This window comes from Fringilla coelebs (assembly GCF_963513975.1).
Source record: "Fringilla coelebs genome assembly, chromosome: 5".
In the NCBI taxonomy this organism is placed as follows: Eukaryota; Metazoa; Chordata; class Aves; order Passeriformes; family Fringillidae; genus Fringilla; species Fringilla coelebs.
Genome location: NC_140033.1, coordinates 22,826,732 through 22,845,997, shown reverse-complemented (window position 1 = coordinate 22,845,997; position 19,266 = coordinate 22,826,732). Strand labels below are relative to the sequence as shown.

The following is a 19,266-nucleotide window of genomic DNA, read 5'->3' as shown; positions in this document are numbered from 1 at the left end:
TGTTGTGCCAGATAGAGACCAGAAATACTCCTGGGCTGACTGAGTGGCATCACCATTCTAACTGCAAGATCCTTTTATTTTAAAACTACCTCAATTAATTTTACTTTGAAATTCCTCCTAATTTTAAAGCTAGCAGTGAGACAACATTTCTAAGGCATACAGAATATAGAGAAATGTTTATACTCATCTGTAGGGGGGTTTTTAAATGCCTTCTCTGTGTCAATGTGTAAGTCTTTATTCCCCTACAAAGCTAGCCCAAATTCTGTTCTTCCATTGGAATATCTTCCCTTAAATTTTAATCCATGCAAGAGAGTACTCAAATTGCCCTGTTTTGTTTCTCAGGGCATATATTTCAAAGGAGAAATAAAAATATTTGCATCATTTTTGAGTCTTTTAAGCCACAAGATTTTTCAGCTATTACAGTAAAGGACATTCCTATCTGTAATATTTTCTGAAGTACCCAGTTTAAAACATGTACTAATGAATATATGTGTAAAGCAGTTTTGATTGTGTTATACTGTAAATCTGAATCCAATAGGCTGGATTAAAATATTTGTCATAAGTAGGTTGCCAGCAAATATTCTCATGAGTACTTTGGCAAACACTATGAAATAAAGGACACATTTGAGCAAATAGGATTTGATTGTGGAGATTTCATACACAGGAAAGGAGCTGGAATTTGTTGATATAGGAATTTTAATAAACCATTCTTCCAGCTGTACTGCAAATGACCCCATGGGTCTTGATATCTCCATGTGACTTGTTTTTATGAACACTAAGAGTATGTCTAACTTATTTTGATTTTTATTGGAAATTACACTTGTACATAAACCCTGTACACAGCCTGGTACCTAAGCAGGTTATGAATTTTGGCTTACCTCTTCTTTAAGTTTCAGTTAACTAACTAGAGGTAGATCTCCCAGACTTAATCCTTCCATTTTCAAAGGCTTACCCAGGCTTTGAGTTTTGTGACTAGGACTTAAATGATTGGACACCAAATGTTTAAAATCCCTCCAAGGCCTACAGATTTCTCTCAAGTGCCATTAAAAACTCCATTAAAACTTTGCAACAGGATTATGAGTCTCAAATCTTTAGGCATTAAATAATTTGCCCCTGTACATGGTATCAATCTGCCAGACATTGCATGTTGTTCCAAAATATTAAGGTTTTTTTTCTTTGATATCTTCTTGGAACAGATAAAGATACCCTATCTCATATCAGACAGATCTTCACCAGTCCACAGCTGGAACTGAATCCTCAGTTTAACCCAAAGATCAGAGAATACTATGCAGAAGTGCCATTTGACATGGTGACAGTGAAGATAGGAGCAGAACCCTCTAACTGTCAATGCCACGTACACCTCGACAACAAGAAAGGCCCAAGGTATGAGCAACAAAATATGAGTGTAGAAACTTAATTTTGGAAATATGTTATAATGTTCCAGATTTTTTTTTTGTTTGTTTCTAAGGCAGGGAAATTAAATAATATAAATCAAATCATAAAATCATTTAAATGTCATGAAATTATTCCCCCCAATATTTTCCTGTTTTGATGTTAACTGAAGTTGAGATGAAGTCAATATGAATATATGTGAAAACCTCAAAGATTTCTTCCTTGTAGAATGAAAAAGAATAGCAAGATGTTCTTTACACTGGAAAGTAAAAGCCCTGCATGTGCAGGTTCTGTGCCTTTCAGCATTTATTTCCCTGCTAAAGGAAGAAGAGCACAGCTCAGCTTTGCTCTGGTCTGTCTCTCTGAGCAGTTTGTCCAGGAATCCATTACATTTGGCTAGTGGACAATGTCAGCAGCCAGCTACACTTCTGATTGTATTTGTCTCCCTGCTGACTTCATCACAAATTTGGGCCTGCCAGGAATTATTGTCCCTAATGATTTCATTCACAGATTTCATGTCAGAATATTTGCCACTGCCACTGTTTTCACTAAATTTCACTCTCAATATTCCTGCTTCTTGAAAGATCTTCAAACAGTTACAAATCCTATTTTGCACTGTTTTTATTTAAAAGCTCATGTATTTTGTAAGAGAAAGAAAATGTTAGAAGTAACTGTCTCTAGGAGCATGTAAAGTTTAGCAGCCATAGATAAAAGAGTGTAATTCTTTGTTTCTTTAATGTTTATTGCACTTCTTTCCTATTTTGTCATACAGCGTTGCTAACTACCCCCTTGGCCTTGGATTGAACAAAGTCCTTATTCTCTTAACGGATGATTCGCAGCCCAGCCCTGAGATTGTGAGCAGCTACAGAATCACAATTTATCGAGAAGACCGCCCCAGCCTGCCTTTGTTTGATGACTACATGATGTGTGGCTTTGTGCAGGTATTGTCTTGGCCTTCTTTTGCTATACACATTAATAGGAATAGCTGGTTTCTGTTCATCCCATGGTATAAATTAGGGTATAGGAGCCAAAGCTCATGCAGAACTAGTTTTTGTTGAAATTGTATGAAATTCAGCATTTATGCAACATTTTGGATATAAAAGGCAAGCCCAGTATAAGTACCTGTTACCATGTATTTGAGAGCTCCAGGTTAAGTAATCCTTACCTTGGTCAGACAAAACTTTCTTTTAACTTTTTATAACTGTCTTTCCCTGACACTGGAGCCCTGGAAATCCTTTTACCAGGAAAGATATTTATGATGACATTTATCAGTGTTCAAGACAAATGCTGCTACATAATTTATGAATGAGCACTGTTTATTCTAGATCAATAAATGCAATAAAAAAGCCTCACTCATAATTCCAAAGGAGGAGATGACTGTTGCTTGTATCACATTTATCCAAATACAAATTTGGGAATGCACATAATTTACTCCCAACAAATAGCAGTTCTTAGGAAGGAGTGGATCTGTTGAATGAAAAAAGGAGCAGTCTATCCAATATGTCTTAATAGAGGCTGGGAAAGGGGAGTTTAGGCTAAATTAGACACAGAAATGGAAGAAAGCTAATGAAAGTAACAGTGAAGATTACAGTTAGTGAAAATATAGTGATAAAAATATTAAGCATAAGAGAGAAAACAAATGCTGGATCAGAGCTGTTTGTATCCCAGAGCTTGAGGGCTAAATGTTGGCTGCTGCTTGTTATGATGGGCAAAGATAAACCAGGCAGTTCAAAGCAGGAAGTGACATTAAAAGTGGTAATCACTGGCAGTGCATTTTTCTTTGGAATTTTAGGCAGATTAAAAGGATTGGTGGGTTTGTTCCAGAGCATCCAGGAGTAAAATATTTTGTCACAATTAATTCTGCAATCAGGAAGCAGAATTTTCAAAACTATTGTGTTGAAACTGTCATGCTTGTTCATGTCAGATATCTAATCATATCTTTATTGATTTTCTGTATGAAGATCTTAGTATATTCTTTAGCAAAACTTTCTTCCCTTCCCTTGTTTCTTTCCATATACTGCAGAAGAGGTTGGGAGGCCAGGGTGGTAGAAGGCAGAGCATTTATATGGTGGGGATTTTGTTTTTCTTGTGGAGAAATAAGCACTAGGGCTTAAAACAGGAGACAAAGAGATTATAAATGTTGATAGCAAATTCTATGTTGACAATAATTATCTCAATCTGCAAATCAGGACTGCCAGAGAAAAGGTAGGTAGTACTCATAGTGTACTGACTTCTGACCTAAATACCTGATTATGGTGTTGTCTGGCCCTCCACCTATTCTCTGTCTCTTCTCTTAGATTTTTCTTACAAGCTCAAAAGGTCAAGGATCATCTTGTTGCTATTTGCACTGACTCAACCCTACATCTAGTAGTTGCTACAGTAGAATAAGAATGAACACATATAATAGCTGAGATTTCTCTTCAGTTGTACAGCAACGTGCTTGATGTCTTAAATATGACTTAGTACAAAAAGGAGAACAGCAGTAAGTTGAACTAGAGTTATATTACTAGGAGAACAAACTGGCTGGAAAGATGTGGGGAAAGCTCTTTTTGTTTCATTATTTGGGACAAGTATCTGAGTGTAGAAACAGGAATTCAACCTCAAAAATATCTTCTGACATGAGAGTTTACACTGCTGTTAATGTTTTATGATACATTTATGAGACTGAGTGTGAATCTTTGATGCACTGTGAAGGCAAAGAGATCTAGACTGATAAAAATGAAAAGTGTTTTAGAAATTTCTTTTGATTGAGGTTTTCTGCTCCTCTGTGAATAACTACCCTCTAACTAATACAGTTGTTCAGAGCTAGGGATGACTTCAGGAGTTTAGAGTAAGAATGAGATTAAAAGCATTCTTGTGGTATCTAATAAGCACTGTGAAGATACAGTATGAGATTCTAAAACAACTTTCAGATATGTTAGAGGCAAACTTATCAGCGAGTGCCTTTAAAAAACAAACAAAGGCTAGAGCTGGAGATAGAAATGGCATTCTAAAACATTTAAAAGTATGCATTTTTTCCTATTTGCTAGAACAGAATGTTGCCTATTGCTTAGAATGATTTTTTTTTATCAACACAAAATTCAGGTCTTAAACAGCATCATTACATTTTGCTCTTCATACCAGAGAAAATTATGCAGTCTTGCAGACCCAGCTGATATACCCCCATCAGTGGCATGAATACTTGTTCTCTTAGTGATGAAACTCTGTTTTAGGAGAAAAAGGATAAATACAACATGAGCTGATGGAGTCTTTGGACGCTTGGACACTTTACTAGGCACAAGTGGGATCACACATGAGGAGAGAAAGGCCACTGACAGTGGTGTGGTCTTTCTCATAGAAGGCTTCACTTAAAATTCTAATCCAGCAGCTTTTTTTCCTCACTTTCTTTTATGTTTAATCTCTTTAGGATATTCAGGTTTCACTGCAAGATGATACTATAAGGAAGCTTACAATAAAAAGACAGAATGTGGGATGTGGTTTCCGACAGTCTAACAATTCTCATGCAGTTGAATAATCCTGGATTAATTTCAAGGTATTGAGTTGAGAAGTGTGTGATTCCAAGCTTTGCAACCTCTAAAAAGGAAAAAACCATTGTCTCCTGTACTTTTTGATAGCAGCTGTAATATCCCCATTAAAACCAAATTAGTGGAGGATAAACTGTCTTCTCACAATAGCACCTTCAGCAGATTTGGTTGCCTTCCATTCTGTGTTCTGCATTTTGACAGTATTGTTTGGACTGCAAATGGAGAGGTTATTGATTTTTGCTTGAACTTAATTTTGTGCAATTGCTAACAATATTCAGATTAGGTCTCCTTGAAAGAAATGGTGCCATTTCATTATCACCTCTGAAGCTCTGATGTGGAAGATAGTCAAAATCCAAGACAGTCAGCAGAAAAGCTCTTAACACAGAGTTATCAGCATCACTCTCAAATGAAAGATCCCAGACTATGTACATACTGTCATAAAGGACAAAATATTTTATTCATTCTTGCACTGCCCATTATCTTTAAAATGCAAATAGATCTATCTATGCCTCACTTGAAATGTGTGGCTGCTGTCTCTGATTGTTAATATTTGCCTAGTTGTGATCATAGGGATTAACACTGATGTGCTTAGGGAACCTTTTTTGACCCTGTGAACTTCTATATCTACTTGTACCTACAGTGTCCTGTTGCCACATGACTTGTTTTGTTTCTCTGTTTGGACAGTTGGTTGGTTGTGGGTGAGTTTGGGTTTGGTTTGTTGGTGTTGCTGTATTTTAATAATGCAGATACTTATTTGGGTGTGCGTTTATATTGAAAGCAATGGATAGCTAATGCTATATTTTATAGCATCGTGTGTTTCATTCTTTTTCATTTTCTTTTGTGCTTTTGTACATGTAATTCTAAAGTCTGTGCAGTGTGGTGGGCGATGTTCTGGCTGTCCTACAGCTTTTGCAGATCTGAAAGAACAAACTTACAGAACAGCTTCAAAAACTTCCCTGATTTTTATAGAACATCTTATTCTTATGTATTATTGTCTCTTGTATTTTTGTAAATCCTTTTATCATATTCTTTTTCTGATAACTTAGGAAGCCCAACAGAGTTTATGATGAGATACTGGCATAGCATTGCTGACATATAACACTAAACAGCTGCAACGCAGCTGGAAACAAGATGCTAGCAACAACATATTTATTTCTCTGTCTGTCTACTAAACTTCCATTGATCAAAAAGCAATTAAGACCTAAGACTAGCATATTAACTATATTTAACTTTTGTATAAACTTTTTGGAGTAGAGATGAAAAAAAATCTTTAGAAAGAAAGAAGTCTTAAAAAAAATAAAGGAAATAATTTCATTTTTGTGTTCAGGAGAGAGAATACCTAAATGAGAATACCTATTTTTTTTCAGCTCAAGTTATACATTTCCAAAGGAAAATAGAATGGTTTTACTTTGTTTTGAACTGTGTGCTGTTGCCATTGCAAAGCTTTTCATACCAGGCAGTAGAACTAAAAACTGTCATTTATAGAAACACATATTAACTCTTTGCCTAGTACTTACAGGCAAGATTTCAAAAACCTTGCAAATATTAAATAATGTCAAAAAAACCCAAAAAAAACCCCAAAAACCCCCACAAAAAACAAAAACAACAAAAAAAAAAACCAACCAAACCGCTTAGGAGAGAAACAAAGAGCTTCTCCTGTAGTAGGACAAGCTGGATGCACACTAGTCCCTTCTGAATTTCCCATTAACTTCATTAGATTCAGTGTGACCACCCTTACAAACAACTCTTCTGTCATAAGGACTTCGTAAATGCCATCAACAGACTCTTGGGTTTTGCTGTGGTTACTGTAGCAGCAGCTGACCCTCTTAGCAGTTCTGAGTTTTAGTGTTTTGCTAACCTAAAAGGCACGGAAAGTGCATCTCTGGAACTACAGTCTAATTATATCAGCCATCAGACTGTATGTTATTTGCAAATTTAGCTTACTTCCCATCTAGAGGAAAAAAAAGAATATCCATCATAGGAGCAATCATGCGTTGCATCCGTCTGCCTTCTCAGGTATAGAGCTGGTGAAATTTTTTTAAAGTGGTTTTGAATTTTTCAGAAAACAACATAAAAATGCCCTAGATATAAAAAAACTAGTTTTAGTTCTTTTTTGTTGTTGGTGGTGTTATTCAAAAGAAGATATTTTGATTCAGTGAGGACTATTTGACTTAAAATTTTTAGCATTCAGAATTTGTATTGGTGTAACTTTTAGATATTTCATCCATTGTGTAGCCCAGAATGCTAATTCATTTCAAGGAGGGAGTGGCTGGGACAACCAAAAAGCTCACTCATTAGATCTCAAATAGCCATGTCTAAATTTTCCTCAGAAACACTGGTGAGAGCACAGCATGACAGTAATGTTTTCCAGGAGTAATGCCAACTTAAGCATCCCTTTCCCTGCCTACAGCTACTCACGAACCAGATGGGAAAACTTTTTTTAAGATGAACTAGTTTCTAGAATAAGATTGTCATTCTCTCTACATGAACACAAGGGAGGGGGTAAGTGCAGGGGCACAAATGAGCTGCTGAGCACAGAAGGAGGCTTAGTGGGTGCTGTTAAGACAGCTTTTTTTTCTTCATGAAAGAAATTCACGTTGAGATTGGGTTTAAAGCTCTTGCCGGTTTTAAATGAGCAGGAGCTTCATGTTCAAAAATTGTAGAAGTGATTTATGGGTGAAAACACACAAAACACTAGAAGTACTTTTGCGTTGCTCTTAACCTATAAATTATTTTGTTTCTGTGTGACTGCAACCCACTTCCCAGGGAAAACAAAGTGAGGTTCACATAGCCTTGAGGAGCAAATACGTAGCAAACTGAACATGTGTTAAATTGTCAGCAGTTCAGGTGAAAGGCACAAAATAGAGAGCTAATAGAGAGATTGCCATAAAAAGAAGGCTGAGGTCTTACATCTTCAACTGCTGTATGTCAACATGGTTCAATTAATTTCAGGGGAGCAATTCCAAGTTATACTGATTGAGTACCTGTCCTGACAGAAATATACAGCTGAATTATTTTCTATTATATATGCCAGGCAATGCTTATGAGTGAATTCACTTGCTGCTGAATTTTTTAGTGATTTTCCTAAATATCTAGGTCAAGCAACATTTTAGAATAATCTAGAAAACTACTTGAAGGTGTTTTAAAGTATTTAAAGACCAAGGGATGTTTGATAACCATTCACTGTAAGTGTAAACTGAACAAAGACTTAAATTGAGTAACACAACTTGGTGCTTTTAAAAAGTATATTTGAGATGGTGTAGAAGGCAGAGATGTAAATAATAAATACACTTAGCTAATTTTCATGTAGAGGGTTAATTTGTGTATGTATCTCAGAGCAAACTTTGTAGAGTCAGCATGTTCTGTCTTTGTCAACATCTATACCACTGGGGAGAGAAGACTTACCACATTTTCTTAATTATACCAAAGACTTTTTGTGATGATTTACAGCATTGCTCTGTAGATGAGTCAGAGGAACAATTAAAAATTGTGGTGGATATTCTGTACATTTATGCAGTTCTGTGCTTAACTCCTTCTGGATCTCAGAATCAGGATGTTGCTGTTAGGCTGACATCTTAATCAGCAGCCAGCATCTGCTGCTTTAAGGAAGTGTCCCAAAACCACAGCAGAGCATAGATCCATCATCTGAAGGAATGAATACAATGTTCTAGGAGTCAAGCCCATCTTTCACCTACAAAGCTAACTTCATAGAGAGTCTGCACTATCATCTGGTAGTCACGAGTTCACATTATCAGTGCTCTCTGTGAGACATCTGTTGCACTCTGAAGAGGCCACAAAGCACAATGGGCACAACTTGGGAATAAAATGGAAAGGAATAGCAAAAGAATGAGTCTGTATGTGCTTCTATTTAGGCAACTCTTGCTCTGAGCATGGAATAAAAATTTATAATTTTATTTTGTATCTCCAGTAGACTGTGCCTGACTAGGATCGTCATCCTATCCAATACTTTGCATCCTCTCCAATGCTTTGAGGATGCCACATTACAGAGCCCAAACTTTAAGGCTCAAGTTCATGTTGGCACCAGCTGCCTGGAGAAAAGTTGACAGTCTTCCAGTTTACAGCATTTTCCTTACACTCCTGATTTGTTGTGCACTTGTTATGCTTAGTCTTCTCTATGTAGCTGTTTCCTGTTAACCATGTGATTCAAGATTAATACCAGATACCCTCCAGGAAATGTTTCCAGAAGTTTCAGGCAGAGACTGAAGATAGTGGAGGTTTCCATGTAGCAGCAGCTACATTTGTCACTATTACAATGCACTGTGCTTGGGAAACGGTGTGTTACATGGATTACTGATGGATAAAGTGCTTTGAGACAATCTGTATGAATACTGATTCAATAATTCAACAATAATTAGCCAATAGTGACTGGGATGACACAATCATTAGCCAGAAGAAGTTTTAATTTGCTATAATAATTAGGCCTTAAAGACTGAGAATTTTATAGGCAGCTTTCAGCCTTAGTTTTTCCAATGTTTCTTTTCCTTGGTTAGCACTCTTGTGGATAAGAACTTCTTAAGTCAGGAGTGATATCACTCTTCAGCACCACTGAATTTATTGACACAACTAGAGTTGTTTGTAGCACCTCCTACCTCAGCAGTGGAAAATTTAGTATCTCCTACCAATCTTTTCTTCTTTTATGTTTTTGTAATTTAGCACAGTCTTACTAGGAGCATACCATCCTCCTAGATACTCAGGTGATTCCTGACTTAAATTGTTATTTTGCTGTTATGCTGCCACAGAATAATGTCATTAGTAGAAAATTATGTGATAAAAGATAAACCTCAATGACCTGACAATTCCATTCGTTTGTGTGCTCAGGCCATTCTTCCCTTTCATACAATTTCTGATGTAATCCCATGAGTGTGCATGACACATTAAAGATAGACAAGATGAAGATCTGCCCATAATCTAGCCAAGGAGAAACTCATAATTGTTTAACAAAAAATAACAGGGAGTTAAATTGTGACGTGTATGATTGCAACTGGTGAACAAAATCCCACTGGTGCTAGTGGGGTGTATGGTTGGACATTTCAGCCTTACAATAGCTGCTCCCTGTGGTGCTACAGGATGGGGAGATGTGGAGGCAGATACAATGCTGTGGGTGCAGATTTTGTGTGCTATCTCTGAGCCCATGACAGACTGCTAGTACAGACTGGAAGAGATCCAGGTTTTTCTGATTCCTTGCCTTTAACCTAAGGATTAAAATGTCTTTTTAAATAATAGCAGCAAATCATTGTGGGTGGCTGTGAAAGGAGACAGATGCCAGTAAATGCTGGGTAGGCAATTTTGCTCCTGGGAGAACACTGGTCTCTGGAAGAGTTTATCAGAAAACCTATTTTTATATAATTTTTGTCAGCTATGTGGTTTTTTCTTTGCACTAAGTTATCAGACAATCATCCCACATATCTAGATTTCCAGTTACAGTCCTTCTTTGCTCTTATTTCTGATGTTTTTAATATAATACAGGTCCAGTAACACTACTGGAATCAATTAAATTTTGCTAGAGAATTGGTAGCACTAACTTTTGCAAAAGATTCCTCATACCACAGTCTTTTTTTGTGCTCATTCTTGCTTCCTCCCTCTGCCCTAGACATGTATTGCTGCATTGTGGTGCAGTTCAGGCAGAGAGCTATAGCTTGGTGGACTGAGGGCCTTTTAGGGAGAAGAGGAACCACATGCTCAAATCACCTCAACCAGAGGCCAAGAGGAAGACTGTTTGTGGGAGTCCTGACCCAGCCTGACTAGTTGGGTTGCTTCCTTCTGGCTGCTCCTACCTACAGAAAGGCACTGCTGGAGCCGGACACTGGACAGGCAGAGGCAGGTTCTTGAGTCATGCCCTGTGTTGTACTGAGGATATTACCTTGTGAAGACACCTGGGATGTCTGGAGAGGAACAGATGATGTTCTTGAGGACTCTCTCCCTCTACCAGATGCTATTGTTCATGATTCCACAGGGAACCTAGCTTAGCTGTCTCAATCACCATGCTGGGTCAATTTGCATTGCCTACATGAACTAGACTAAATTAGGAAGGTAGGGTGAAGTCCATAATGTTTTGATGCTTCAATTTCCAACTATACAATCTCAGGACTCAAAAATTAATTGCTCAGTAAAGCATAAAGCCTTACAGATCTTTGAATGAATCACATAAGTATGAAAACTTGAAAGTTTGAGTTCAGCAGTTCTCCTTTACAAGTTCTAGAAATTCCAATGACATTTAAAAGTACAATAGTTGAAGGGGGTAGGGAAGAAGAAGGGGTCATCCAAAGTTTCTGAACCGAAATATTTAGCTTATGTTTTGGGTAAATAGTTGTGTCAGTGTTTGCAGTCTGTCAACGTGTTGAATTCTGATTCATGAAGAGAAAGTTCATTAATTAGAAATAACTTGCACTGTATGACAGCACACAAAGTATTATAACCATGATCAGTCTGCCACTTTATAAATCACAGACAAATCAGTACAGGCATGTGGGTGAAGTATTTGCAAAGTATATGTTGAGCATAAATCTGTGGGATTTTTATAAACGGTCACTGCAGTTTGTACTGAAGCAAAAGTTGTTGTTAGAGTTAAATTTCAGTAGCTTTGTGCGATGCACCAGGGCTCTCTGGTGCCTAGGTTACATTTTTTGGTCAATGGTGGCACTCGTTAAAAGGCTGATGTGGCAGTGGAGGTAGGGGCTGTTTGTGCTGACTGTGCAAGCTGATCAAAGTACAAGGAACAAACAAAGTGCCTGTGCTACATGGCACCCAGGCCATTCCAGCTGCATGCTAATGGAATATCACTGTTTCTGGTACACGAGCTTGTTACTCTGCAAGGCTTTCTGTCACGCTCCTAGACATAGCCATGAGGGATGTACAGTAAAACTGTCCGGAGCCACGTTTGAGGCACACAGAAGTTGCATGTTCCTTAGTTATACAGTTGTACACCTCAGCTCTGCCAGTTCTGGGACTCTCCAAGCAGATTGTTGTTTGGGTTTAGTAACAACTTCTGTGCCCAATTTTGTGGTGTGTATAACAGTAAAAGAAGAGAAAAATATCCTTAATTCAAGCCCTTTGAATAGGGAAAAGGCTCCCTTTGGCTTCCATGTAATTTGTATCTAACCTAACTAGAGTTATTTCTTAACATGTAGGATCAAAAAATGAGGCTGTAGAAAAGAGTATATACCTCCTACTGCATCTCCAGAAATAATTGCTGGTCTTTGATCACCTTGGCTTTTGATGCTAGTGGAAATTATTGGTGGCATTTTGACATTGAAAAGCTGTGAAGTGGAGGGTATAGATTGTTATGAAGATAGAAAGGGAAGTCTAATGAGTAATAGTAATGTCATCATAAGACTTAATACAAATTGGCTAGACTTTTAATGACATTCATAAAATTCTGGTTTGGTAAAATAAAAGCAAAAATTACAATTCTGCAATTCAGCCAAATGGCACAATAGAACAATGAAGAGTGAAGTGTTTTATTGCTGCACTGCATAAAGGCTGCCACCTCTTCCAGCTATACAGTCACAATGTATATTTGAAATGCAGATTGTTTTCCCTGTGTGCCATTTTAATAAAGAAGAAGGGTGGGACATGACCAAAATCCTGCTGTGGGTCTCATGATCTCATATAGAGGTTTGACCATTCTTTTTTTCTCCTTGAAAGAGCTGTGGATGCTGTGGCTCCAGATGTCAGTAACTTAGGCCACCACACAAAAAATGGGAAATGGGATAATTCTATATCTCAGTGAATACCTCAAACAAAACTGCGACATGAAGATTTTGTCACAAAATGGCTCAGTCCTTGAGTTCTGGGCCTGTCCATGACAGAAGTGGGAAATTTGGTCACAACTTGAGAAATTGCATACTTCATGGACTGGAGAATTGTAGAAGTATTTAGCTTAATTCAGGTATGCCTCTAACATCAGTCAGAAGTAGTTGTACCTAGGTCACAGAAATATAGATGTTTTGTTGTTTCATCTAGAAAAGCTTAGGAAACTCAGAATCCAAAGTTCAAGAGACAAATAAGGAAGTCAGCATTCTAGATTATTTTACTTTGTTCCTCAGTAGCTTCTTCTTATAGAATGTTCTTAACTGAGGTCCTAAATAGAATCCTAGCTGGCTTGTCAGATTCTTTTCTGTACAGAGCTATAAATGTATGAAAAAGGCTTTACTGTTTTAAAGACTGCTGGTTTCTGCCTATGGTGCTCCTGAGTAAGATGGTAAAAGCTTCTTGCATGGATAATCATAGTTTAATTGGTCTGATTTTGTGTTTGTTTAACAACTTGATAAAGAGCAATAAAATGAGTCATTGAAAAGCATTTACTATGCAAGATGAGTCCAACACCTGAAGGACAAACTTCTGCCAAAGTCAGGAAGCCAGTTCACCCCTGCTCTTGTTCCTTTTGGAATCAGGGTAGGTATAAAACACAATCACTTATATAAAATGCAATCACCCCTCTATAACAGAGAAGAGACTCAGATTTGATACACTTTGCTGAGAAAATCAGTTTCACAGTACAGATCCATTGCTATTTCTGTAGCTGCAAAATCTCTGTATCCTACAGAGAACTGTAATTCTCTTTACCCAGACCTCCACAGTCTGTGTTTCAAAGCTGAAATCCAGGGCATTCATTATTGACAGTTCAATTGGTGTATTCTTTTCGGTTCACCTCATATACTGCTCTCAAATTCATTGGAAAATGTGAAATAGCCTGTTGAATTTTCCCCTTGATGATACCACAAAAGATGTGAAAGAAAACCCTTCAGCATAAGGCTTCCTAAGTGTTAACAGATCATGAAAATTGGCAACAACTGTTGTGCCGAGTATCATAACCTGCAAGAGGAGGGCCAGCAATTCCACAGTGATGAGAAGAGTGCTTGGTGTTTGAGCTGTGGTCACATTTGCCTTTCAAGTCATTTGGGCCTCCATGCCACACTTTTCAGGAGAAGAAAGCTAATGCAGCTGCCTTTGTTAATCAGTCAGTATGACCCAGGCCCTCGGGGAGGCAGGCAAAGGCAGATACGTACTGAGACACACAATCCTTGCTGATTAACAGTGAAAGCTGGTAAAGTTACTCTCTAAGCCTGTCTGGCCCATCAGCTGCAGAAATGTAATTTAGATGATTATCTACATGCCCATTAAACCTTGTGACCCATCACTAGTCTGTTTGAAGTTTGCCTGCTTAAACTCGCTAATAGGAAGAATAGAAGGATTAACTCAGAGGTCATGAAATAAGAGAGCAGCAAAGAAGATGACAAAAGAGCAGAGAAAAACTTCCTACTGCATGTATTTGGTAAGGAGAAAGAACTACAGTACCATGATCATCTCAGCAGATACTGTTACTTTATGGAGCAAGCAAGCCATCTGGAATTCAGGCCATTTAATCCTTTGTGTGTGTGCTTTCAATCTATTTTGTTTAGCTGCACAAATGAAATGAACTACCTGTGTGATGAATGTTGTCACATTAGGTGTTTACTGAACATAATGCAACATAAAAGAGTGTGGAATGCTGGTGGACAGTAAGAGTTTCTGATTTTATTCAGGCTATAGTGTGTAGATATAAACAAGGGAAAAATTTAAATCAATCACATCAGAGTAGCTGCAGCCAGGTCAGCATCAAGTCCAGTCTTGTTTCCTTTAGGATAAGAAGCTCCAGCCGTTATAGGTGCTTGTTAACTTAAGAATTATGAATGAAAATCATCCCCAGTGGTCCATTTTTCATTTGGTCAAATTGATATAAATATAAAAATTTATAATAATCTGCCAAAATTACTTGCAGAATGTTGCAATGAAATTGGTGACCAGTTAAAACTAAATTCATAGAGAAGAGATGGGATGCATCGCAGAAAACAGAGTGGAATACATGAGTACCTCAGTAAGGGTGACCTAGGGTCTGACTAGTTACTGGAAGAAAATGAACTTGAACTTTAAATGGAGTCTTGAAGGTCATTTACCTACTTTTACATATACTGCCACTCTTGAAATGAGTCCTTGCCCTTTTGCTCAAGACAGGCTATTTGCTGAGAAACATTGGTTGGGAGCATATTTTGCTGTATTTCAAAGAAGAGAAAACCATTCCTCTCATGCTATGTTTGGATCCCTAGGTTTTGCAATATTAGATCTCTTTACAAAGAATTATTGTGGCCTATTTTGCAATACTTTTGGTATATTTATTTATTTAGATTTTTGTTCATATCGTTATGATTAAACATAGTTCTGTTTCTCATTTAATTGTATTGAATCAAGCATATTTTCCAGTTGTCTCAGACTGTTCATTTACATGTACAGCTCTGTATGAAACACAGCAATATGCTACTGGCAGTATTCAGTGCTGTAGCAATTCATTTTAGAACCTGAGACTTTTCCCCCAGTGTTTTTAGTATTTCTGTGACTGATAATGCAAACTCAAGATACCTGATGCCCTGAAGCTAATGCCTGGACTTATAAAATGCATAAATTTTAAAATTCTACTTTAAGCATTACCTGAAGATGCCTTGCACATTAATCTGGTTACAAGTTTTCCAAATTAGTGTCAACCACAGTTGGATCTTCAGTGTAAAACTGTTAGTCTTCATGTGTTTGCCCCAGTGGCAGTGGTTCTCATTTTGAAAAATATGGAAGTTTTAGGAGGGAAACAAACTTCTGTTGCTGATCATAAATCTTCCATTGAGTGGCATGTACTCAGCTGTTTGCAACCAGACTGCTTCAGAGGACAGAAGTTATTCATAAGTCTCATTCCATTGGTGTTGTCTGAAAAATAAAGTAGATGCCAATATCTGCTGGGAGGCCTTGTAGAAAACAGATCAAAGGCTTCTGGAGTTTATTTAAGAAGGAGCAGTTGTGAGAGGCTTAATGTCTGAGCATGGCATGAAAAGTGAAACAGCCATCACAATGAGCCACCATATGCAGAAGTCCTCTGGACTTCAGTAAAGAATTTGAGTAATATGTGGTACAGGTGGACCGTTGTCTCAGCCTGTCATTCTTTTATTCCTTTCTCTCTAAGGAAGGCATTGCCTCCTCTGTTTAACCCCATTAAAGAATTTCTTCTGAAAGTCACTTGCACAGCATTATCCCTGCAAAAGAGATGCTGTCTTCTCTAGGGCATTTGGTTTTAAGGTCTGTGATTTTGTGTGATGCTGTCTTCTCTAGGGCATTTGGTTTAAAGGTCTGTGATTTTGTGTAATTCACTTAACCTGTGGCCAGTGTTCTGACCATCATTTTTACTTTAATGGCATGAAACTCTGTCAGACAAGATTTGAGCTAGATATTAGGAAAATGTTTCTCATCCAGAGGATGTTTGGGCACTGGAACAGCTTCTCCAAGGAAGTGGTCACGCACCAGCTTGACAGAATTCATTCAGTATTTGGACAATGCTCTTGGGCACATGGTGTGACTCTTGGGGCTGCCCTGGGCAGGGCCAGTAGCTGAACTCAGTGATTCTTATGTGTCTCTTACAGCTCTGGACATTCTGTGATTCTAGGATTTGAGAGTTTGTGAATGAAACCTGTACCTCTGTTTTAGGTGTGAGAAACTATTTTCCCATTAGAATTGTTTATTTTGTTTATATTTACTCCTCATATGTCTTTGTAGTGGGTTGACCCAGGCTTGACCCAGGCCCACCAAAGCCACTCTATTGATTCCCTCCTAAATTTGGCAGGGGAGAAAAAATATGATGAAAGGATTGTGGGTCAAGATAAGGTCAGGGAGAAGTCACTCAGTGACAACTGTCATTAGCGAAACAGACTTGACTTAGGGAAATTAGTTGAATTTATTACCAATCAAAATCAGAGTAGGATAGTGAAAAGTAAAACAAACCTTAAAACCACATTCCTTCCCACCCTTCCCTTCTTCCCTGGGCTTAACTTTGTTCTTGATTCTCTACCTCTTCCCCACCAGTGGTGCAGGGAGATGGGGAATGGGGGTTATGGCCAGTTCACCACATGTTGTTTCTGCTGCTGCTTCCTCTTCATGAAGAGGAGTCCTTACTGCTGTTCCAGTATGACATCTCTCCCACAGGAGAGTTCTCCTCAAACTTCTCCAGTGTGAGTCCTTCCCCAGACCGCCGTTTGTCATGAACCGCCCTGGCGTGTGTGCCTTTCCACAAAGCGAAGTCCTCCCCGAACAGACTGCTCCTGTGTGGGTCCCCTGTGCAATCACAAGTCCTGCCAACAAACCTACTCCAGCATGGACTCCTCTCCACAGCTTCTCAGGTCCCTGCCAGGAGCCTGCTCCAGTGCAGGCTTCCCACTGGGTCACAGTCCCCTCCCAGGCATCCACCTGCTCCAGCATGGGGTTCCTCCGTGGCTGTGGATGGATCTCTGCTCCTCTGTGGACCTCCACAGTTTGCAGGGGCCCAGCCAGTCACACCGTGGTCTGCACCAGCTTTTGCATGGGAATCTCTGCTCAAGCCCCTGGTGCAGCTCCTCTCCCTTCTTCTCCACTGACTTTGGTGTCTGCATGGTTGTTCCTCTCACATATTCTCAGTCCTCTCTTCTCTGGTTGCAATTACTTCTGCGCAATAAGTATTTTATATTCTTCTTTACTCTGTTATCCCAGAGGCACCTCCACCATCCCTGACTGGTTCAGTCTCGACTAGCAGCTGGCCCATCTTGGATCTGGCTGGCATTGGCTCTGTTGGACAGGGAGGAACCTTCTGGCAGTTTCTCACAGAAATCACCCCTAGAGCTCCCCACTTTACTAAAAGCTTGCCATGTAAACCCGCTACAGTCCTGTAGGGTGCCTTGATTTATAAAATACCTTGGGACAGCTGCAACATCTTCAGTTCATACCACTAATAGATTGTAATAAAAATAGTGCCTGTGCTTTCCTATGGAATCATTGCTCCTGTGTTTTATGGATTTCCCATTATTTTCTTCTCCCTTCAGACATTCCCTATATGACTATGTTTTCTTTATGGATGGAGAACAACAGCAGAAAAAACCCAAAAAACCCAAAACCTTAGAAGAACCCGAAAAGGCTTAAAAATTTAAATAAATGGCTGTCCTGAGCCATTTATCCTGACCATATCTCAAGGTCATGCCTACCCCTTAGTCAGCTTTCTCTTTATTGGCCTCAGTAGAGTACAAAGGCACAAGCCTTTTCCTGGCCATACCAAGCTCTGCTGGGAGAAGGGCTGAGGAACGTTTCCAGTCACTCTAATCTCTTAATTTGAGTTCCTTTATCACTTTAGAAATCACTTTTGAAAAGGATCAAGGAACCTACTAGGAGCTGCCACATGAAAAAGATACAAAGAGAAAGGGAGCAGGTATCAATTGCCTCAATATTCAGTTCTTATCACATCAGAAGCTTGGTATCACATCTTCCTTCAAGCTGCTGATTCCAAAGAGACTAGGACTGTGCATACCTGCCAGTTCTGTGTAAGTGCTCAGGATGTTCAAAATAATTTTTTATACCTCAGTGCATCCTAGTGACCCTAGATACCTGTGTTTTGGTAGCTGTACCAAACCCTGAATGTTGCTGGCTGGTCACCTGATAGGGTAAGGTAATTTCCATGACCTCTTGTTGCTATATTAATTTTTTTCTATGAAGTATGTTGTCACAACTCAAAAACCTTACTGATACTCCTGATAACTGTCCCCATTGTGCTATACCTTTCCTGATCCAACAGCCTAGTGTTTTCATACTATTGAGCTACAGATATAAATCAAAAAATATATTGGGAAAAAAAAAAACTTCTTGAGGGATTGTCTTCTTTTAATCAAAGCTAAAACATTCCTAGGCAAACTTATTGTGCAATATGCCATAATATCTTTTTCAAGAGATGAAAAGCTTGACAGAAAAGTTGCACAATTTTAATTTAGGGATACTTTCGGGGGGCTTTTTTAAAGCAGATGTTTAACACTTCAGAATTTTATTGTGAGAGAGTTTGGATGTACTGGAAATTGGTTATGATAGTAACAAAAAATCTCTAAGAGATGCCAAGTAAATTCTAGACAAAAGGGAACACTAATAGAATGCAGAAACTAAACAGCAATACAGTAACAGCAAAATGACAGAAAATACTTTAGGGACCTCTAATCCCCATGGCTTGATGAGATTTCAGAGGGAAAACGTGAAGATCTAGTGCATTTTTCTGCAAAGTGGTGTGCATGCTTAACTTCCCACACTGGACATTTCCACTGAAATCAGTGGGATAACTTGTTCTGAATAATACCATATGTCTTCATCTTTTCAGGCCCAAAGTCCTAAGCTGTATTTATTAGGTTTGGGATGAGTATAGTTGTATCCATGTTCACATTTGTTCAGGACAATCATTATTTATTTATTCCTAAAACAGAAACACATTTGTAGTATCTATCAATGCTCCTGAATTTTGTCTTCTTTTTGC

At 38.5% G+C, this 19,266-nt stretch overlaps 1 protein-coding gene across 5 annotated transcripts in view; it reads left to right on the top strand.

Moving 5' to 3' along the window:
• Window positions 1–19,266, top strand: part of CPED1 (cadherin like and PC-esterase domain containing 1) — a 146,728-nt gene that overhangs the window by 74,702 nt on the left and 52,760 nt on the right. For all 5 annotated transcript variants that reach the window (XR_014616151.1, XM_084205572.1, XM_084205570.1 and 2 more), the window contains exons 15-16: window positions 1,197–1,383; window positions 2,165–2,333. Coding sequence is in view for 4 of the 5 variants with exons in the window: in XM_084205572.1 (XP_084061698.1) it covers window positions 1,197–1,383; window positions 2,165–2,333 (356 nt within the window). In the remaining variant the exon portion in view is untranslated. The remainder of the gene's footprint in view (window positions 1–1,196; window positions 1,384–2,164; window positions 2,334–19,266) is intronic.